The 21033-nt window shown below is 39.3% G+C and overlaps 1 protein-coding gene across 2 annotated transcripts in view; it reads right to left on the minus strand.

Annotated features, from left to right (window-relative positions):
• Positions 1-21033, minus strand: part of SLC12A7 (solute carrier family 12 member 7) — a 310242-nt gene that overhangs the window by 146254 nt on the left and 142955 nt on the right. For both annotated transcript variants that reach the window (XM_037893370.2, XM_043540293.1), the window contains exons 3-5: positions 19463-19585; positions 3021-3167; positions 1171-1225 (exon numbers count right to left, since the gene is read on the minus strand). In XM_037893370.2, coding sequence (XP_037749298.1) covers positions 1171-1225; positions 3021-3167; positions 19463-19585 — 325 coding nt within the window. The remainder of the gene's footprint in view (positions 1-1170; positions 1226-3020; positions 3168-19462; positions 19586-21033) is intronic.

Below are 21033 nucleotides of genomic sequence, written 5' to 3' on the forward strand. Positions count from 1 at the left end.
CGAGGGGGGGATTTGATAGCTGCTTTCAACTACCTGAAAGGGGGTTCCAAAGAGGATGGATCTAGACTGTTCTCAGTGGTAGCAGATGACAGAACAAGAAGTAATGGTCTCAAGTTGCAGTGGGGGAGGTTTAGGTTGGATATTAGGAAAAACTTTTTCACTAGGAGGGTGGTGAAGCACTGGAATGCGTTACCTAGGGAGGTGGTGGAATCTCCTTCTTTTGAGGTTTTTAAGGTCAGGCTTGACAAAGCCCTGGCTAGGATAATTTAGTTGTGGATTGGTCCTGCTTTGAGCAGGGGTTGGACTAGATGACCTCCTGAGGTCCCTTCCAACCCTGATATTCTATGATTCTATGACATTTCAGGAGTCCTGAAAGAAGTTCCTAGGATAATAGGGGATATCATGTGAAAAAGCAGGAAGTAGGGTCACTTTGTGTAAAAGAATTCCATTTATTTTTTCTACTGAAATGTTATGTCATGTATAGCAGTACCCTGTGTATGTTATAGACTAGTTTTATTGAACAGATTCTTACATTTTAAGAAAAGAAAGACTATTATGATAATCAAGTCTGACTGCCTGCATAATACAGGTCATACAATTTCACCCAGTAATTCCTGTATCAAGTCCATAACTTCTGGCTGAGCTAGAGCATATCTTTTAAAAAATGACCAATCTTGATTTAAAGATTTCCAGTAAGTTGTTCCAATGGTTATGGTGTTCTCAATTCAAAAAAGAAATTGCAAATTGGAAAGGATTCAGAAAAGAACTATAATAAAGATTTCAGACTTTGAAAACCTGCCTTAAAGTGAGAGACAGAGCTTCTCAATTTATTTAGTTTATCCAAGTGAAGTCTCAGAAGTGACTTGCTCATGGTCTACATGAGGAAGAGATTTCTTATTTCAGACTACTCTTAATCTAACAGAAAAAGGAAAAACAAGTTCCAGTGGTTTGAAGCTGAAGCTAGACAACTGTGGACTAGAAATAAGGCATTAATTTTTAAACCACGAGGGCAATTAACCATTGGAATAATTTATCTAGGATATGGTGGATTCTCCATCACTTTAGGTCTTTAAATGTACAGCTTTAATAATATATATATTGCATATAAATCCTTTAAAGTGCATTTATAATTACTTTAGGTTTAAGATTCAGGTTAAAAATTGTAATTACCTGGAACTACGCCATTTGTTGCTATTGCGCTCATTGAAATTGCAGTCAGCATAGTCTGTGGAAAGACCATTATTAAGAATGTTTAACTTAAGATATGCATCCGATGAAGTGAGCTGTAGCTCACGAAAGCTCATGCTCAAATAAACTGGTTAGTCTCTAAGGTGCCACAAGTACTCCTTTTCTTTTAACTTAAGATAATAAAGTTCTTTAAAAACTATAAATGATGGACAAGCCCAGTGGTCTAGTGGGAATAAGCTAGAAATTGGAAAATATCTTTACGTCTTTGTGGTGACAGGGACTCAAGTTATATGCCTTTTTTTCCTAACTAAGCTAATTGATTCCAAAGTCAGTTGAGCATTGAGTCTTAGACTGAACAGCTGTTTAATACATCTAGAAGTATGGGTCAGCTCAAAGCAGAGCCTTTGAATATATAACTGGGAAGAAGGGGAAACCTTGAGGACTTTCAATATTCACCAGAAAACAACCCAAAGAAAAAATATTGTTCTAATTAAATAGTAATTAGTAACAAATGACCATTGTGTATCTTTACCATCATTACCATTGTGTATCTTACTTCTAGCTCCATATTCCACAACAATTACATTTATGAACTTGAGCTACAAGTAAATCACAGTACTGCTAATAATTAAGTTTCAGAGTTTGATGTGAAATTTTGAAAAGTAATTCCTTCTTACCCAAATTTAAATAAACACAAAGCAGGAGGATAAATCAAGAGAAGAACAAATACTAAGGACTGATTTAATGAGAACCATGAAATACAATTTTAATTACTGAGTAAATGGCGCTAACATTAGTATTTTACAAACTTAAGACTGAATCTTGTTTTGATCAATTCAATGAGGATAAGTAGTGCAGCTGGGCAAGAAATGGTTTCCCTGTTCTATGAAAGTTTTTTAAATTTCAAAATACTTTTTCCATTCTGCATTGGGACAAAATTAAGACCTTTCCAAAAATCCCCAAAAACCAGTTTTTCAAAAAAATCAAGAGATACACCATACTACCCCAGCCTAAGGTTAGGACATGTTCTAGTCCCTTTGTCTCCCATGTCCCATGTGAGTGCCATAATCACCCATATATAAAGCCAGTCTCTCTCTCTCTCTCTCTCTCTCTCTGGTCCAATGAATATTTAATTAGTTATACAAAGTGGAACAGTTCTAATAGGAGAGATTCAGAGACACCAACTTCAGAAAAACCCATAACTTCGTGGTTATGAGACTCATATGGGATGTGGAAGTTGTAAGTTCAAGTCCCTGCTCTGAATCAGGCAGAATAAGGACTCGAACCTGGATCATCTTCTTCCCAGGACAGTGGCCTCACCACTGAGTTATTGGTTATTCTGGAGTCCATCTCTCAGAAAATCCATCCTGGGAACCTAAGAAACATTTCCCAATGGAAGTTTTGCTTAACCTGATACCTTTTCATAAACATTTGTTTCAGTGAATTGCAGTTTCTAACAATAAAACCATTTTGTCAAAAAATTCCTGACCAGCTCTAATAAGCAAAGAGATAGCAGTGTGTCCTATCAATCAAGGCAGAAATAGTGCGGGAGGGCTCAACTTTGCTGCACCACTGTGTAGGGTGCCCATTGCAACTGAATTTCAACATACACACTACTTAAAGTCTATGCATAAATGAACACGCTAAAAGACATAAAAGGCAAGCTAGTATTTTAGCCCAGCTTAACTCCCACCTGTACTGCTCTTTGAACTCTATAAAAAGGTTCTGCCTGCTGCTTGTGCAAGCAGGGGGGCGGGGTAGTTGGTCTGGCAGTAGCATAGAATAGGATTTAACCAGTGGTAAATGTATAAGACAATTAAATATTAACTTACACAAGCACAGCACATGAACACAATGATGAAAGATTCAAGAACTCCAGATGTTCCAACAATCCACGTCAAACGTAGGAAAAGAATGACTCCCAAAATGTTTTGCAAGCAGGGAAGGTACACACCAATAAAAGTGCCCATACGTGGAGCCTGAAACAAACAAAATATAAATTCCACCTAGAATATTTCTTCCCAAAAAAAGACCAGGTATCTTAACACCTCATCCAGCAAATTCACAATGACTTGTAACAAAAAGTCTTTTTTTAGTAAGGAGTGAGCAAAAACTGAGTGAAGACCTCAGGATTTCTAGTTTTAGAGATAACATTACAGCATTTAAAAAAAGTTTCTAGTTTTATAGATAAAACACAGCATTTAAAAAGAAATAGAATACCTTTTATGCACTAAGATAGTCTCTGTTAAGAATTAGGAGGAGACCTTAAGGTGAGACAGATCATCCTACATCTGCCTGCCATGAGGTTTCTCGCAGCTTCCTCTGAAGCATCTGGTGTTGGCCTCTGTTTGAGACAGGATGCTGGACCACAGATCTGATTCAATATGGCACATTTGTTAATATTTCCTTTATTTCATTTTTGATGCTCAGGGATCAAAATTCAAAATCAAGGCAGATGTTAAAAATATAAATGACAGTTCTCTATTCAGGCCCCACTCTGAATCCCAACCTCTGTCTACTTTTCTGTAGGAGTGCTCAGCTGTGAAGCAGTTAACCCTGACATTTACACTGGCCAGGTTTTTCAAAACCACAAGCCTAAGGTTAGTCTCTTAAGTACATATTTAGGCTTCTAAATAAGACATCTGATTTTCAAAAGTACTGAGCAGCTAACACATCCCACTGAGGCTTAAATCTTCCATTTTTAAAAAAAATTAAACCATTGTCAATATGTAACTCCAGTAATTCAGACTTGTTGACTGTACCTTTGTTCTGTAGGCACAATGAGAGACCACTCTAATGGTTTATACTTGGAAAGTTTTCTTCACTTCTATAAGGTCTAAAACAACTAGGTATTTGTTATTTTTTGTTTTTGTGGTTTTTTTTAATTAAATGAAAGCTTAAATTCCATAGAAAATGATGACACCACTGTAAAGTGCTGGTACTTCATATCACTGTATATCAGCCCAGTCTGACTTCTCACTTAGGCTGCCTATTTTTGTGTTTCGTCTGGTAGATTAGATTGTCAAACATGGAATAAAGAAATAATTTCACTTGATATGAACAAGTCAGTGAGCTTTTATTTCTACTTTAAACACAGATATTTTATCTTTTTAAATAACATCTATCAAATAAAATCCAAGGAAATATAATGAGTCTCTGTCAAAATCTTAGAATTCTAATAACTTTCACTTTGACCCCAAAACACACAATAGAACGGAGTGTAGCAAGAGAGCCAAGACAACTGAGAACAAGAGAGAAGAGAGATCACATATAACAATAAAGAAGGAAGGGGTAAACAATATAATTAGACCCCCCATGTTCACAACCCAAAAAGTTAAAAAATCATAAATCATATGATTTTTAAAGTAATCCCATGCACTTTTTTAAAAATTCAAGAAATATAGTGTGTAGTTGGTTTATCAACATATGTATGAAGACCTTGTTTTATTCCTCTTTTATGTAACCTACAGCCTTGTATAGACATGATTTGCATTGCTGCCACTCGCCACAGCTTAGAATACATAAATGGACCCCTCTCTTTCACCATGTCTGCACTAGCGAGCTTACAGCGGCACAGCTGCACCAATGCAGCTGTGCCACTATAAGATCGCTCGTGTAGCCACGCTATGCCAATGGGAGAGAGTTCTCCCATTGACATAATTAAACCATGAGCGGTGCTAGCTATGTTGGCGGGGGGGGAGGGGGGGGTTTCACATCCCTGAGCGACATAAGCTATACCAACAAAAGTGTTAGTGTAGACATAGCCTTTGTGTAATGCTGCTTCTAATCAGTTAACAAATGTTCCTCAAGGCAATATAAAGAGCGTAAGGTCTTGTCTACATTAAGGAATTTTTTTCAGAGTAGCAGCCGTGTTAGTCTGTATTCGCAAAAAGAAAAGGAGTACTAGTGGCACCTTAGAGACTAACCAATTTATTTGAGCATAAGCTTTCGTGAAGCTTATGCTCAAATAAATTGGTTAGTCTCTAAGGTGCCACTAGTACTCCTTTTCTTATTAAGGAATTTGTTTACCAGTATAACTACATCAATTTAATTACACTGATACAAACCCAATGTTGATGGGCTGCATTATGAAATGGTGTGGCTAATACCAGGGTAACCAAATTAAAGTACACTGGTATAAACCTGACCTAGAACTGGTGTAGCCTGTCTACATTAGTTGTTCACACTAGTCTAATTAAATCAATGTTGTTATATTAATGCATAAATTCTGAATGTAGACAAAGCCTAACTCTCCTTAATTTTCTCTCCCACCCCCCACTTCCTCCAACTCTCCATTGACCTTTCATGTGCCACTTCCACTGTACTCCAAGCTCATGAAAGCTCAAGAAAATTATAAAAACAAACTAGGATTATGTAAACAATAGTTATGTACAGTGCAGACTTTTAAAAGAATCTGTTTTCCCCAGGTTATCTAAATACATCGCAATGAGAAAAACATTTAAACTCATACAACAATCATTACCGTCATCAGAGAAAAATGACAAGCATCACACAGTTCTGCAGCAGATGCAGAGATAGAATTCAATGTTGAAGTATGACATTCACTTCCCTTAACCATAAAACCATCCTTTCTCTGCCTGCAGTCCCCTGCCTTATTCACCATACACACCTTTCAACTTCAGCAAATGAAGTAGGAGTACTACAGACAACACCCTCATTCACCTACACAACCCAAATTCATTCCCAGTGCTCCATCAATTCTGTACACTGAAAGAGGCAGGGTCTGTGGAGAAAGCAGTATATGGTCATGTAATTAAAGACTGTATCATAATATACACAAAAGGGTGCCTAAGTAAGTTTGCATAGGTATAAGTCAGAAAATAGAAGTACAATCCAAAGGAAGCTAATAGAAATTAGTATAAAGTATGGAAGATGAAATGTAAGAAAGAAATTATAAGGCTAAAATGGATAATTTTTGTGTGCATTCATTACAATCATAGAACCATAAGACTTGAGAGGGCATTTAGTCCAATCCCCTGCACTCAGGCAGGACTAAATATTATCTAGACTATCGCTGACAGGTGTTTGTCTAACCTGCTCTTAAAAATCTCCAATGACAGAGATTCCTCAATCTCCTTAGGCAACCTATTCCAGTGCTTAACTACTCTGACAGTTAGGAAGTTTTTCCCAATGTAAAACCTAAATTGCCCTTGTTCCATTTTAAGCTTTTGTCTTTTTGTCCTATCCTCAGAGGTTAAAGAGAACATTTTTTCTCCCTCCTCCTTATAACAATCTTTTATGTACTTGAAAACTATTATCATGTCCCCTCTCAGTCTTCTCTTCTCCAGACTAAACAAACTCATTTTTTTCAATCTTCCCTCATAGGTCATGTTTTCTAGACATGCCTCTTGAGTAACAGGCCTACCCTGTCTTCCTCTTGCTTCCAATGTATTTGTATAATGTTTTCTTGTTACCCTTTTGTCTCTAGCTAGTTTGATCTCATTATGTGCCTTGGCCTTTCTAATTTTGTCCCTTCACCTCCCTGCTTTTCTTGCGGGGGGGGGGCGGGGGGCTTGTTTTTATACCAATGCTAGGAATCTGGGTAACAAGCAAGATGAACTGGAAATTCTGATTGATTAGAAGAAACTTGATGTAAGTGACACTACTGAAAACTGGTAGGATGATATGCATGATTAGAATGTTAAAATCACTGGTTATCACCTATTCAGCAAGGATAGTAGGTAAAAGAGGTGAGTGGGGAGGTGGCACCCTACTTCAAAGACACCATTACTTGATTTAGACTTATTGATAACTCAGATCCACAGGATATTGAATCGCTATGGGTCAATGCGCTAACTAACAAAGCTAAGGCAGAAGTACTGCTGGGGAACCTGTTGCAGCAGTGGTTCTCAACCAGGGGCATGTATACCCCTGGGGGTACGCAGAGGTCTTCCAGGGGGTACATCAACTCATCTAGATATTTGCCTGGTTTTACAATAGACTACACAAAAAGCACTAGCGAAGTCAGTAAAACTAAAATTTCATAGAGGCAATGACTTGTTTATACTGCTCTATATATTATACACTGAAATGTAAGTTTTCTGCATTATATAACCTCTTATTTATATCAATTTCTATCTTTTCCCATCTGTAATATATTGCTTTTCTATTTCTAATTTCTGTCTTCTGTGACAGACCCAGACTGGTCGGGTGCAGGAGTCTGGTAGAAGGAAAACACACTGGAAACTGGATGAATAGTTTTCTGTTTCCTGAGCGACCAGGGCAGGCCAATATTTATATTCCAATTGATTAATTTATAATTTTATAGTAAAAATGAAAAAGGAAGCAATTTTTCAGTAATAGTGTGCTGTGACATTTGTGTATTTTTATGGCTGATTTTGTAAACAAATAGTTTTTAAGAGACGTGAAACTTGGCAGTACTCAAGACAAATCAGACTCCTGAAAGGGGTACAGTAGTCTGGAAAGATGGACAGCCACTCTGTTACAGAACACCAAATCAAACCATACAACACGATGAGCTACTCCTTAAACAGCTGTTTGCACTGGGTGGAATAAAACCTGTGCTGTTGTGGGGGACTTCAATTTGGAAGACATATGCTGGAGGTCCCATGCTGCTAGTTGTAAAAGATCATTAAAGTTTCTAAAAATTATAGATGATCATTTTCTAACACAAAAGGTATTGGACCCAACCTGAGGTTGCTCTGTTTTGGACCTCACGATGATGAATAAAGATGAATTAATTAATCATTCCTTCAAAAGGGATTATTTCCCAAAGCTGAGGAAAACTATGAGCAAAATGGATTGGGGGGAAAATAGGAATAAAAATTAGAAGTTGAAGTTCTTTAAAATAAGTTTAGTCTATTGTGAAAATCCACAATTCTACAATCAAGAAAAAAGGACAATTTTCCTGGCTGAATGTGTCTGTGAAGTGTGGCAGGGCACCGGCTTTGCCTTGGGGGTCCTGTGCTTCTAGGTGGTTAGGGTTTGCCTCAGAGGTTTTCTGTGACCCTCAATGTAGCCTCTCTCCCCTCCCAGAGGCAAGGGTTACAGCTTACTGAGCCACCTTCATCATCAGCCAGTCAACGGCTTTGGTGTAAGAACCCTCTTTAGTCCCTGTCTTCCTACTCAGGGAGCATTTGTGTAGAAATGTGGGGTGGGAGACGCAGGCCCACCCTCTTCTCCAGGTTCCAGCCCAGGGACCCTAATTGACAGTGGCAACAAGTAGTTTTCCTATACTACCGGAGCTATAGCCCTTCCCTGGACTACTTCCCCAAACGGCCCCTCCTAGCACCCTCCTTGGTACCTGACCATGCTTGTTCTCCCGGCTCTTTTACTGCGCACCTTCTTACTTTCAGTCTTCCCACAACACACCAGCTTACTCCCAGCTCCTACCAGCTGGCCTCTCTGAAGGGGCTTCCTTTTAAACTAGTCCCAGCTGGTTCTAAATGGGCTTCAGGTGATCTGATTAGCCTGTTTCCCTTGATTGCTTCTATTGGTTCCAGGTGTCTTATGGAGTCTGCCTGACTTAATTGCTTCTAGCACCTTCCTAACTGCTCTGGCCCCTGCCTTGGTCGCTTAGGAAACAGAAAACTATTCATCCAGTTTCCAATGTGTTTTCCTTCTACCAGACTCCTGCACCCAGCCAGTCTGGGTCTGTCACAGAAGACAGAAATTAGAAATTAAAAAGCAATATATTACAGATGGGAAAAGATAGAAATTGATATAAATAAGAGGTTATATAATGCAGAAAATTGATATGGGAAGCTAAAGACACAAGAGAAAAATCCATAGCTAGTAAGATTAAGAACAATAGGCGGATTTTTTAAAAATATATTGGGAACAAAAGAAATCATAGGAATGGTATAAGTCCATTACTAGATGGAGAAAGTAAATCTGTTAATGATGCAGAAAAGGCAGAAGTGTTCAATAAATATTTTTATTCTGTATTTGGAAAGAAGCAGGATGTTTTACTCATATCAAATGAGGATGATGAAGTTTTTTCTAGTCTATTAGTAACTAAGAAGGATGTTAAACAGCATCTACTAGGGATAAGCATTTTAAAATCAGTAGGCCCACATAAATTGCACACACAAGTCCTAAAAGAGTTGGCTGAGAAGATCTTAATTTTTAACAAACCATGGAATACCAGAGACATTCCATAAAACTGGAATAGGGTTAATGTTGTGCCAATATTCAAAGGTGTCAAGTGGGATAAGCTAGGTAGCTACAGGCCAGTTAGACTGGTATCAGTCCTGGGCAAGATAATGGAAAAGCTGATAAAGAATTAAAGTATTGGAATATAATTAACGCCAGTCAATACTGTTTTACGGAAAATAGGTCTTGTCAAATAACCTTATTTCATTCTTTGATGATATTTCAAGTTTGATTGATAAAGATAACTGCATGGGTGTAATATACTCAGACATTTGTAAAACATTTGTTTTAGTACAGCATGACATTCTAATAAAGAAAGTATTAAATAATACCAAGAGCATACATTGGCAGAGTGGTAAACAGTTATGAGGACAGGTTAGTTAAACAGAGCAATCTGGATCACTTGATGAGCTGACCCCATTAAACATCTAGGAACATCTAGTTAAACATCTAGGAACAAAGAATTCACGACACACCTACCAGATGGGAGACTCTACCCTGGGAAGCAGTGACTATGAAAAGGATTTGAGGGGGCATGGAGGACAATGAGCTGATTGTAAGCTCCTAGTGCAATGCTGTGGCAAAAAGGACTAATGGGCTTCTTAGATGTAGAAACTGGGGAATATTGAATAGGTGTAGGGAGGTACTCTTACCTCTATATATTGTACTGGTGAGACCAATACTGTGTACAGTTCTAGTGTCCACATTTTAAAAAGGATGTTGAAAAATGGGAGAGGGTTCAGAAATGAGCTGCAAAAATGATTCCAGGGCTTGAAATAAAATGCCTGACAATGAGAGACTTCCAGTTTAATCTGTTTAGTTTATAAAAATGAAGATTGAGAGGCAACTTGATTACAGTGTATAAGTACCTTCATGGGGAGAAAATACCAAGTATTAAACAGTTTTTTAATCTAACATTACAAAGGCTTAACAAGAACCAAGAACTGGAAGCTGAAGTCAGACAAATTCAGATTAGTAACAAGGCACAAATATTTAATAGTGAAGATGATTAACCATTGGAACAAATTACTAAGGACAAGCGATAGATCCTCCATCTCTTGAAGTTGTCAGATCAAGCCTTTCTGGAAGATAGTCTTTAATGAAACACAAGTTATTGAGCTCAATACAGGGGGTCACTGGGTGAAATTAAATGGCCTGCATTATACAGGTCAGACTACATGGTCTTATGGTACCTAAACTCTATCCAATTACTGTAAGTTAAGTAACCTTTCTTTCTTCGAGTGATGGTCAATCACTCATTCTCCTGCATATAGAGTGTAGAGCACACACTTTGGATCATCTGTTTCCAGAGAGCCCAGTCTCCTGCCAGTATTGCGGCTTCCTCTATATTAAGGCTGAGGTGGGCCAGATCAGAATACATGACATCACTCCAACATGTGCTGTCCACAAGGTCTTTTCCATCCAGCTTTTGTTGGATTGAATGCATAAAGCTGGCAGGCTGGTATGAACTCTGGCATACAGAGCAGATGTCCCAGCCACCTGAGGCAGCACTAAGTCACTTGGGAAGGCAATGGAAACTGGTTGGTTCAATGCCTCACATCCTTGTTTGTAACATGATGAAACCACCATATGCCTTCAAGATATCACTGCTGTTTCAAATTGAAAGTATCCAACTGGTGCATTTGTGTCTCTGTTGTGGTCCAGATTTCAGAGCCATACAAAAGGACAGAAGTCACTGCTGCTTGATAGATATGCATCTTAGTTGACACCACAGAGGCTTCCAAAGAGTGTGCATAACACTCAGAGCCTTTCTGATTTGATGTTTCATTTCAGCAAGGCAACCTCCCTCCATGGTGACAATGGAACCAAGATACTCAAATGAGTTAATAAATTAAACTTCTTCTCCATCAATTACGATGGGCAGGGGTAGAGGTTCATCAGCTGCTTTCATCAGTTTGGTCTTCTTCCATCTGATTTAAAGACCAAGCTGTGACATTACCCAGGATACAATCTGGACTGATGGACAGCTGTGTCCCCATAATTCTCCAACCTGAGGTGCCTTTTACACCACTGGCCTGCTCACACACAGCCTCCAGCATGTAAATCACTCCCAGCTATACGGTATGAATGCAATAGCCAGCCACCCATGAATTATACAGCTGGGCAACAACAGCAAACTCCCAATCACGGACTTTCCCCCAGTAATGTGCATCTTGTACTGCCCAGCACCCTCCAGGACAATACAAATACATATAATACATCCTCCAGGACACCCTCCAGGACAATACAAATACATATAAAGTCTGTCATTTCATTAATAGAAAATGATACGCCCATTTCCCAAACACTTCAATCCAAACACACACTGGTTTAGATAAAATAATAAAACCAGTTTATTAACTACAGAAAGATGGATTTTAAGTGATTACAAGTAATGAGGCATAAAAGTCAGAATTGGATACAAAGAAATAAAAGGTAAAACGCATACTAATACCTAATGTAACAAGCTAAGTGAACATAAAGCAAAAGTCTCTCTCACCACATGTTTCAGTCAGGACCCTTCTCCAAATTCAGTGTTACCATCTTGTTTTGCGGGTGTTGTTGATGCCATGAGCAGAGAGAAAGGGAGAAGTAATCTGGGGAGTTTTTTTGTCAGCCTGGAAATCTTTTGCTCACACCCTTTTTCCTCCCAAAGAATGGCCGCTTAACCAAGTGATAGTCCATTTGATTTTGTTGACACCTGACTGAGGCGCCAGGTTGTCTTTTGTCTCTGATGAATTGGTTTATGCCTGCTTTTCTGAACTTGGAGCATGTCTCAGTAAAGTTGTACAGTAAAATCTTATAACTTTTCATACAATATGGCCACACATATTTTACCAGGACAATAATGATCAGCACATTATGAGTTTTCAAATGATACCCCTCCCCAGGCATACTTTATACAAAATCCATTATAGTTTTGTAAAAAGGGTGAACATAGGGATACAGACTGTCACACAAGCCTATTTCCTTCTTCCATAAATATATTCAGTGCACTGATGAGACTAGTTCATGAGGATGCAAACGCAGCCCTGTCATCCCCATTTTCAAGGTCTGTTATATAGAAATCATGCACTGCATGGTCAATTACAGTGTTGAAAAGATATGGGGTAGCCATGTTTCCTTGATGGATGCCACAGTTGTATTCAAACCAGTTGAACATCCTAGTATCTAACCAGAAACAGCTCTCACTTTGGCAATGCATTTCTATTAGAGGCTGAGGAGCTTGCCAGGCACAGCAGCTTCCAGGCCGAGCCAAAGGGAGCTATGATCAACAGAGTCAAAGGCAGATTTTAAATCAATAAAGGCTATGTACACCTCATCCTTCCTGCGCAGAAACTCTTTAAGCTTTTTCAATAATTTATCTAATGGTAAAATTCTGCTCTGCGGTTGATCAGATGAGCACAAATCTGGCTTACTGTAGAGGCCACAGATTGCTTATGTTGGGTTTAACATGCTCAGGAAGAACCACTGTGAACAGTTTGTTTGGAATGGAAAGCAAAGCGATGCCATGGTGATTGGAATACATCAGAACATCACCTTTCCTTTTCCAAAATGAAAGAATAATTCCACAGGACCAGTAGGCAGGTAGTTTCTCCTTAATCCGTATTTTGTTGATAACATGGGTCTGCCACTCCAAGATGGAATCTCCAACATGCTTGGTTAGCTCGGTAGCTATACAACAAACACCAGCAGAACTTGAGCTTACAGGATGTGCTTCTAACCTCCTCAACAGTGATATCCTCTACATTACATATGGGGTGGTTACTCCACTCTTCACATCCTGCTGGAGCTGGGGAAATTTTATGGGGTGGTTAAGAAGCTCCTGAAAGTGTTCTGCCATCTATTCACACATTCTTCCTACGTGTGGACTATATTACTGCATCCATTGCCGATGAGAAAGGTGGTGTTCTGTGGGCCAGCTTTTAAGGTGCACAATTCTTTATAGACAGCATCATAGTCATTTTTTGCCAATACAGCTTCCATCAATTGAGCATTATTTGCCTAAACATCTCCTAGTCCTGCTTTAAAACTGCGTTACACAAGGCATTGAGGCATCAGTAGTCTTGGTTGTTCCTGTTTAAGTGAGCCATATGTCATTCATCTATGATGTCCGGGGTCTGTTGATGGATCCATTGATGTTTGGGGCTTGGGCACATTTTCCCCAGCACCCTGTTGAGAGTATCCATAATAGAAGACTGGAAGCAGTCCCACAAATTATTGATTTCCTTGTGTTCAAAATTTTCATCTGCAAGGGCTACAACATCAAATGGTTTGCAGATTTCAGCCTGGTTTTGTACTGTGACTAAATGACTAATGGAAGTCTTGATTTCAGTTGCCTTCAACTTCAGTTTCCCCATGTCCACAAGCAACCTGTGGTCAGTATTGCCAACTTCAGCACCCAACAATAGAGTACACAGCTTCTCCACTGACTAGATATAAGACCATAGTCTAGCTCTTTGCCGGTTTCTCCATCATTCTAATACCAAATCCATGTATGTATGTTTTTCCATTGGAAATCCATATCAGAAACATGGAGTCCAGTTTCAGCACAAAGCTTGAGCAGTCACTCACCATTATTGTTCATGGTCACATCCACAAAGAAATCCCCAACACTTTCTCGCCAAGCTGATCTAGCATCTCGTCCCAGCATGGCATTGGCATTGGGTAACACAATGATAATGTTGTGTGTGGCTACTATTCTGATTACATTATACATGACTCATGCATATTGTTCCTTGTCCTCCTTGTTGGCAAGAATAGCAGGTGCACAAGCAGCAATGATAGTGATGTTGCCATGTCTATGTGAAAGTCTTGCTATCACAATACATTCGGAGATGGGAGACCAGCTTATGAGGGCTTTACAAGTGTTCCTTGACTAGGCCAAGCCAACACTAATGGTGCCTATCTGTATTCCACTGTGGGTAACTCCCAAGATCCCATCAAATGATCTCCTGGCAGCAGATAAGACTGAGAGGAAGATGATGGCAGGGTGGCTATGTTGCAGTCTCTAATGCTTCCTGGGAGGCTCAGACCCTCTCTGACTGTAGAAAGGTTGCCCTCAAAGGGAAAGTCCTCCACAGTAACTTGAACCGACTTGGGGACCTGGCAAGATGGCAGCCATGAGGCCTGTTTCATGACAACTGAAGTTGCCATGGAGCAGGAAGCAGAATTATGATCTGTGACCATAAGAGCACCCCAGCACCAGATGGTATACATACACCTGGTATGTAACAGTAAATATCACCTGGTCTGACCAGCTCAATACACCTCTCACACAATTTTCATATTTATTTAAAAGGTGATTTGTAATACATGACTTGAAAACTAATACCACACTGGTCATTAATGTCATTGTGAAATATATGTAACAACACTGCATGTGAAATTATGGATACTGTCTGATACTATGTTTTGGAGAGCATAAACAGACAAAGGAGACAAAACAGTTTGTATCCCAACAAAGAAGAAATGCAAACACCTCTTTGGCTCAATTGCAAACCATGCCAGGTATGACCAGGGACTGGTAAAATGGGCTATTCGTTTGCAATGAAGATTACAGGAAGATCATTTACACCATAAACCACAGGAGACGACAAAGTTAACGTGGCATTGGCTACCTGGTGGACACACATAGTTGAGCCCCCAGAATGGCTTCCTGACTTTGAAGACAAAGACAAATTTGGGAGATGTAAGGAACTGCTGAAAGACTTTAAGGTATCCATCACCTGAGAGAAGAAGTCAGTGCTTTGTATATAAGAAAGATTGGTCCTCCTGTTAATCAAGCTGGAGAATGCTGATAACTTGGTGTGAGTAAGTAGGTTAGGCAAAGCTGTATCATGCTAGAATTAAGTTTTAGACATTAGAAAGTGGATTTTTTTGTTTTGTTTGTAACCCTTTCATATCTCTTTCATTCTTGCTTGAAATCACTTAAATCTTTGTTAATAAACTTATTCCTGTTTTATTACACAACCATCTTAGTTTTGTGTATTAAGGAGGAGTGCATAACCCTAGCTAGGAGAACAAGCTGTTGTGTGTACTGGCTCTTTTGAGGCAGTGAATTTGGTGTTACCTCTGTGAGTGTCCACTAAGAGGGACTGGACACTGCAGGGGAGATGGTTTTGGGCAGATTCAGGACCAGAAAAATTGTTGGGGTCACCCTGCATGGAGTAAGTGGGATGATGGAAGCCAGAGTAAGGCCATTGTTCTGTGAGCAGGGCAAAGTGTCACAGCAATGTCTAACAAGGCATGGAGTGTCAACCTGGCTATTAGTTTACCCTAACCGATGATGTCCTGAAATTGTGACCTGAACTTCTGCAGAAGTTTGTTGCTGAACTCAGATAGTTTGTCATAATTAATAACATCTTATGTAGAAAATAAAGCATAACAACAGTGGAACTGAAGACTGGCAGAGAAGTTCTTCCACCTGAACAAGTCCTGTCTTTTAGCATCCTTATCAGAAGGAGTAGACTTGAGATGGTGTAGCCTGTTGAGTTTGGTAACCACCTGAACCACCAGGGAGTTCGGAGCAGGATGAGAAAATAGATATTCTGTCCTGTTATATGGTGCAAAGTACTTTCTCTCAACCTCCTTCAGGGTGGGGGCACAAGTGGCTGGGATATGCTGTATCCTATTGGCTGGCTCCATTATCGCTTCACTAATGTAAAGTATCTCTTTGTTAGGGCCTGCAATTTGAAGGATGTCAAGCAGTTCATAAGTAGAGTCCTGGATTCTCTCCAGGGGAATCTGTAGCAACTCTGCAATCCTCAGCAAGCAGTCCTGAAACTGCCTGTAGTCATCGAGTGGCAATAGAGAAGCCAATGTCACTGCCTCACCAGGGAATGAGGAAGAAAATGCCACAGAGGAACTGAGTCGTTTGTCTGCTCAGGTTGATTCTCCTCCTCATAATGAGGGGGCTGAAGATCTTCCCTTTATGGTGATCTTTGTGTGTGTACTCCCCCGAGATACCTGTGAGTCAAGATGTCTGCCGTAGGAATACCAGGAATCCCACCAGGGACAGTAGGTGGGATTATAAGGGTAAGAGGTTGATGCCCAAGGGGGAAGATGCCAGTGATCTCAAGCCCTGCAGACTGTCTTTCAGGAATGTGAGGGTGCCCAGGAGAGTCAGGAATCCCTACCTGGGCTAATGTTGTGGCTCAGAGTGGGCAGCGGGAGCACTGTCTTAGTCTCTAGTTCACTGGAGGAATTGGAGTCTTCAGTCTCCACTGGCGGAGACAGAGTATGCCTTGAAATAACTCCCTCAGCTGGTTGACGGTACTGGTGAATGGAGCACCAGCAGTGTGGGTATCTCCCTGGAGATGACCAGTTCCACAAATATCAGCAACTCTGAGTCAGAATAAATAGCCAGGTCATCCAGGATAGTGAACCCTGATCTAACAGAAGGTGAGTGGGAGGATCTGCTACCTCTTGGTGGAGCGGATAGCACTGATTTAGGTTGGGCAGTGGACATCAGAACTGCTGAATCCTTTTTGCTGCTGCACTGCGGTACCAGCTGTGCAGCCAGTGATTGCTCCCTCTTCTCTCTTGCCAGTGCTGCCCCTTCTGTAGCTGTCTGTTTAGGGGAGTCTTGGCCCTTGGTACCAAAGGCTTGGACCCATGTTCCCTGTGAACTCCTAACATATCTGTGTTGGGGCACTGAGTTTCACTTGATTTGGACAGTGTAGGGGAGACGGCCCTCTTCTTAGAGGCCTTAGAAACAATATATAACAATAGAATACCAATTAAAATTTATTACATATTTTTGGATGTTTTTCTACATTTTCAGTATTGCTTTCAATTACAATACAGAATACAAAGTGTACAGTGCTCACTTTACATTTATTTTTTATTACAAATATTTGCACTGTAAAAAAACAAAAAAATATTTTTCAATTCACCTCATACAAGTACTGTAGTGCAATCTCTTTATCATGAAAGTTGAACTTACAAATGTAGAATTATGTAAACAAAAAAACTGCATTCGAAAATAAAACAATGTAAAACTTTAGACCCCACAAGTCCACTCAGTACTACTTCTTGGTCAGCCAATCACGCAGACAAACAAAGTTGGTTACAATTTGCAGGAGACCCTGCTGCCTGCTTCTTGTTTACAATATCACCTGAAAGTGAGAACAGGTGTTCGCATGGCACTGTTGTAGCTGGCATTGCAAGATATTTACATGCCAGATGCGCTAATGATTCGTATGTCCCTTCATGCTTCAACCACCATTCCAGAGGACATGCTTCCATGCTGATGATGGGTTATGCTTGATAATGATCCAAAGCAATGCGGACCGACGCATGTTCATTTTCATCATCTAAGTCAGATGCCACCAGAAGAAGGTTCTTTTTTCTTTTTTTTGTGGTTTGCATTTTGTCAAATCTGCAGTGAACGTGTTCTTAAAATGAACATGTGCTGGGTCATCATCCAAGACTGCTATAACATGAAATATATGCAGAAAATTGACGCATTATTTTTTTAATGAGAGTCATCAGCATGGAAGCATGTCCTCTGGAATGGTAGCTGAAGCATGAAGGGACATACAAATATTTGGCATATCTGGCATGTAAATACCTTGCAATGCCAGCTAAAAAAGTACCGTGCAAACGCCTGTTCTCACTGTCAAGTGACATTGTAAATAAGAAGCAGGCAGCAGTATCTCCTGTCAATGTAAACAAACTTGTTTGTTTTATTGATTGGCAGAATAAGAAGTAGGACTGAGTGGACTTGTATTCTTTAAAGTTTTACACTATTTTGTTTCTAAGTGAAGTTATGTAACCAAAAAAAAAATCTGCATTTGTAAGTTACACTTTCACAATAAAGAGATTGCACTTCAGTACTTGTATGAAGTGAATTGAAAAATACTATTTCTTTTATCATTTTTACAGTGCACATATTTGTAATAAAAAATAATAATATAAAGTGAGCGTAGTGCACTTTGTATTCTGTGTTGTAACTGAAATCAATATTGAAAATGTAGAAAAACATCCATAAATATTTAATAAATTTCAATTGGTATTCTATTGTTTTAAGTGCGATTAATCGCAATTAATTTTTTTGAGTTAATTGCATGAGTTAACTGCGATTAATTGACAGCCCTAATAATTTATTATGACGTTTTCTATCACCAGCTTAACCACTTTGTGCATTGTGCCCCTTTCCCCTACTTTTAGTCAGTTTGTCTTTTAAGCTATGTCTACACAGCAGCTGGGAGCGTGCTTCCCAGCACAGGTAAATAGACACACACTAGTTCTGCTCAAGTTAGCATACTAAAAATAGCAACATGGCAGAGGCAGAATGGGTGGTAGCTCAGTCTGGCCACCTGAATACAAACCTGCCTGACCCCTGGGTACATACTCAGGTGGCTAGCTCAAGCTGTCATGGCCACAATGCTATTTTTAGCTGGCTAGCTCAAGCAGAGGTAGTGCATGTCTGTCTATACATTCTGGGAAGGACCCTCCCAGCCGCAATCTAGACACGCTCTTAGGGTATTTCTACACTTCAAGTGCTAAAGCAGGACAGCTACAGCTGCACTACTATAGTGCAGACACTTACTACGGCAACAGAAGGGGATCCTTCATCAATGTACAGGTTTCAGAGTAGCAGCCATGTTAGTCTGTATCCACAAAAAAAGAAAAGGAGGACTTGTGGCACCTTAGAGACTAACAAATGTATCTGAACATAAGCTTTCGTGAGCTACAGCTCACTTCATCGCATCCAATGAATGTTAGTCTCTAAGGTGCCACAAGTACTCCTTCCCCCCCCACCCATGTAGTAAATCAACCTCTCCAAGAGGCGCTAGCTACATTGACAGAAGAACTGTTCCATCAACCCAGCATTTTCTATATGGGGTTAGGTTGGTATAGCTATGTCTCTTGGGATGTGGATTTTTCACACCCCTGAGAGATTTAGCTATGCCAATGTAAATTCCTAGTGTAGAGCAGGCCTGCATTGTGAATTTTTTCACAGCCCTGAGTGATGTAGTTAAGCTGACCTAACTTTGTAGTGTAGGCCAGCCCTAAAAGGATTAACTGTTCAGGACAGGAACCTTGCCTCCCTTGTGTTTACACAATGCCTAGCACTGTAATGAAAATACTACATAATAACAATAATTATAATTTTCAAAATTTTGGATACCTTGATTTCTTTTCGTTTGCTGTCTTCATCTGCTTCATGTTCTACCACTCCCTGAGTCAGATTGGTATAATTTGCTATCTTATTAAGAAGAGATGATACCATGGGGTTGCTATCCATTTCTTCCTGTTGGGATTTTGAAAAATGTTAATATAAAGCAATACTTTAATAGCAAATGAAAACACATTTTAAAACATTAGCCATTTCATGTCAGGTTTTCAAAGCTTCACATGCCAAATGCTGATTAACTGTCATACAGTACCTACTGCCACAAAATCTAGCCTATTATTTACTAGCAACACTTCTGAAGCTTCTTTGGGTGTACAGTGTGTACATAATAAAAATTGTGGCACTTTGTTTCCTAATTCAGAGTATTTTATATTATGTGAAATGATTAGGGGAAACATGGACAATTACATTTTGTTCAATTAATAGAAAATGTAATTCCTATTTGGAAATTTATCTTCTTATATCAGTCTGCAATGAACTATTAGGTAACCATCACATAAAGAGACAGCTCACTGCATAAAGTTTTGGTCCCAGATTCCTCCCCCTAATAAATATAACTCTGCTTTAAGGGTTTTGTTTTTGGTTTTTTTTTTTTGGTAAGTGAAGTTTTCTTTTCCATAACAGGGTTTTCTTCTCACTGTACACTTCTGAGAGAAGGGAAACCCTATATTCAACAGTTAAAAACACAGGAATCTTCAGATAAGGGCTTGCTACAAAACCCCCAAAAGAATATTAGCTTAGAATTAAAAACAAAAATCACAAAAACTTATGAAAACCAGAATATGCAAATTTAAGGTGCTACTTCAAACTAAGCACAGCCACACAACCTAAACTTTGTCCTTACTGCTTGCCAGCATATTACTTTATTTTTCTTTTGGGAATGGGGAACATTTGTCTAAACTCAGGAAAATAATTGTTGGAAATCCTCTACTGAATTTGTGAAGAGGTAAATCGGTGAAGAGATAAATAATGATAAGGACAGATCAGTTGTACAGAGTGATCCAGATTGCATGGTAAACCGGTTCAATGCACTTTAATACATCTAAATGCAAGATTAGTCATTTAAGAACCAAGAATGTCAGTCACACTTATTAGATGGGGAACTGTATTCTGAAAAGCAGTGATTCAGAAAAGGACTTGGGGGTCATGGTGGATAATCAACTGAACATGCGTTGACAGTATGCTATGTGGGACTAAGAAAAGAAAACGAATTCCTTGAATGTATAAGCAGGAGATTAGCGTGTTTCAGAAGTAGGGAGGTGTTGTTACCACTGTATATGGCATAAATCAGAATTCTGCTGGAATAGTGTGTCCAGATCTGGTGCCCACCCTTTAAAAAAGAACAACAACAAACTGGAAAGTGTCCAAAAAAGTTAAAAAAATTATTTGAGCCTTGAAAAATATTCCTTATAAAGGAGAGATTAAACAAACTCAATCTATTCAGTTTAACAAGTAAATCTTAAGGGTTACTTGATTTCAAACTGGAAGTGCCTACACAGGGAAAAGATTTTTGATAGTAGATGGCTCTTTATCAAGCACAGGCCCAAAATGTTTGAATGTTAGAA

The sequence above is a fragment of the Chelonia mydas genome, chromosome 2, assembly GCF_015237465.2.
Source record: "Chelonia mydas isolate rCheMyd1 chromosome 2, rCheMyd1.pri.v2, whole genome shotgun sequence".
NCBI classification, from domain to species: Eukaryota; Metazoa; Chordata; order Testudines; family Cheloniidae; genus Chelonia; species Chelonia mydas.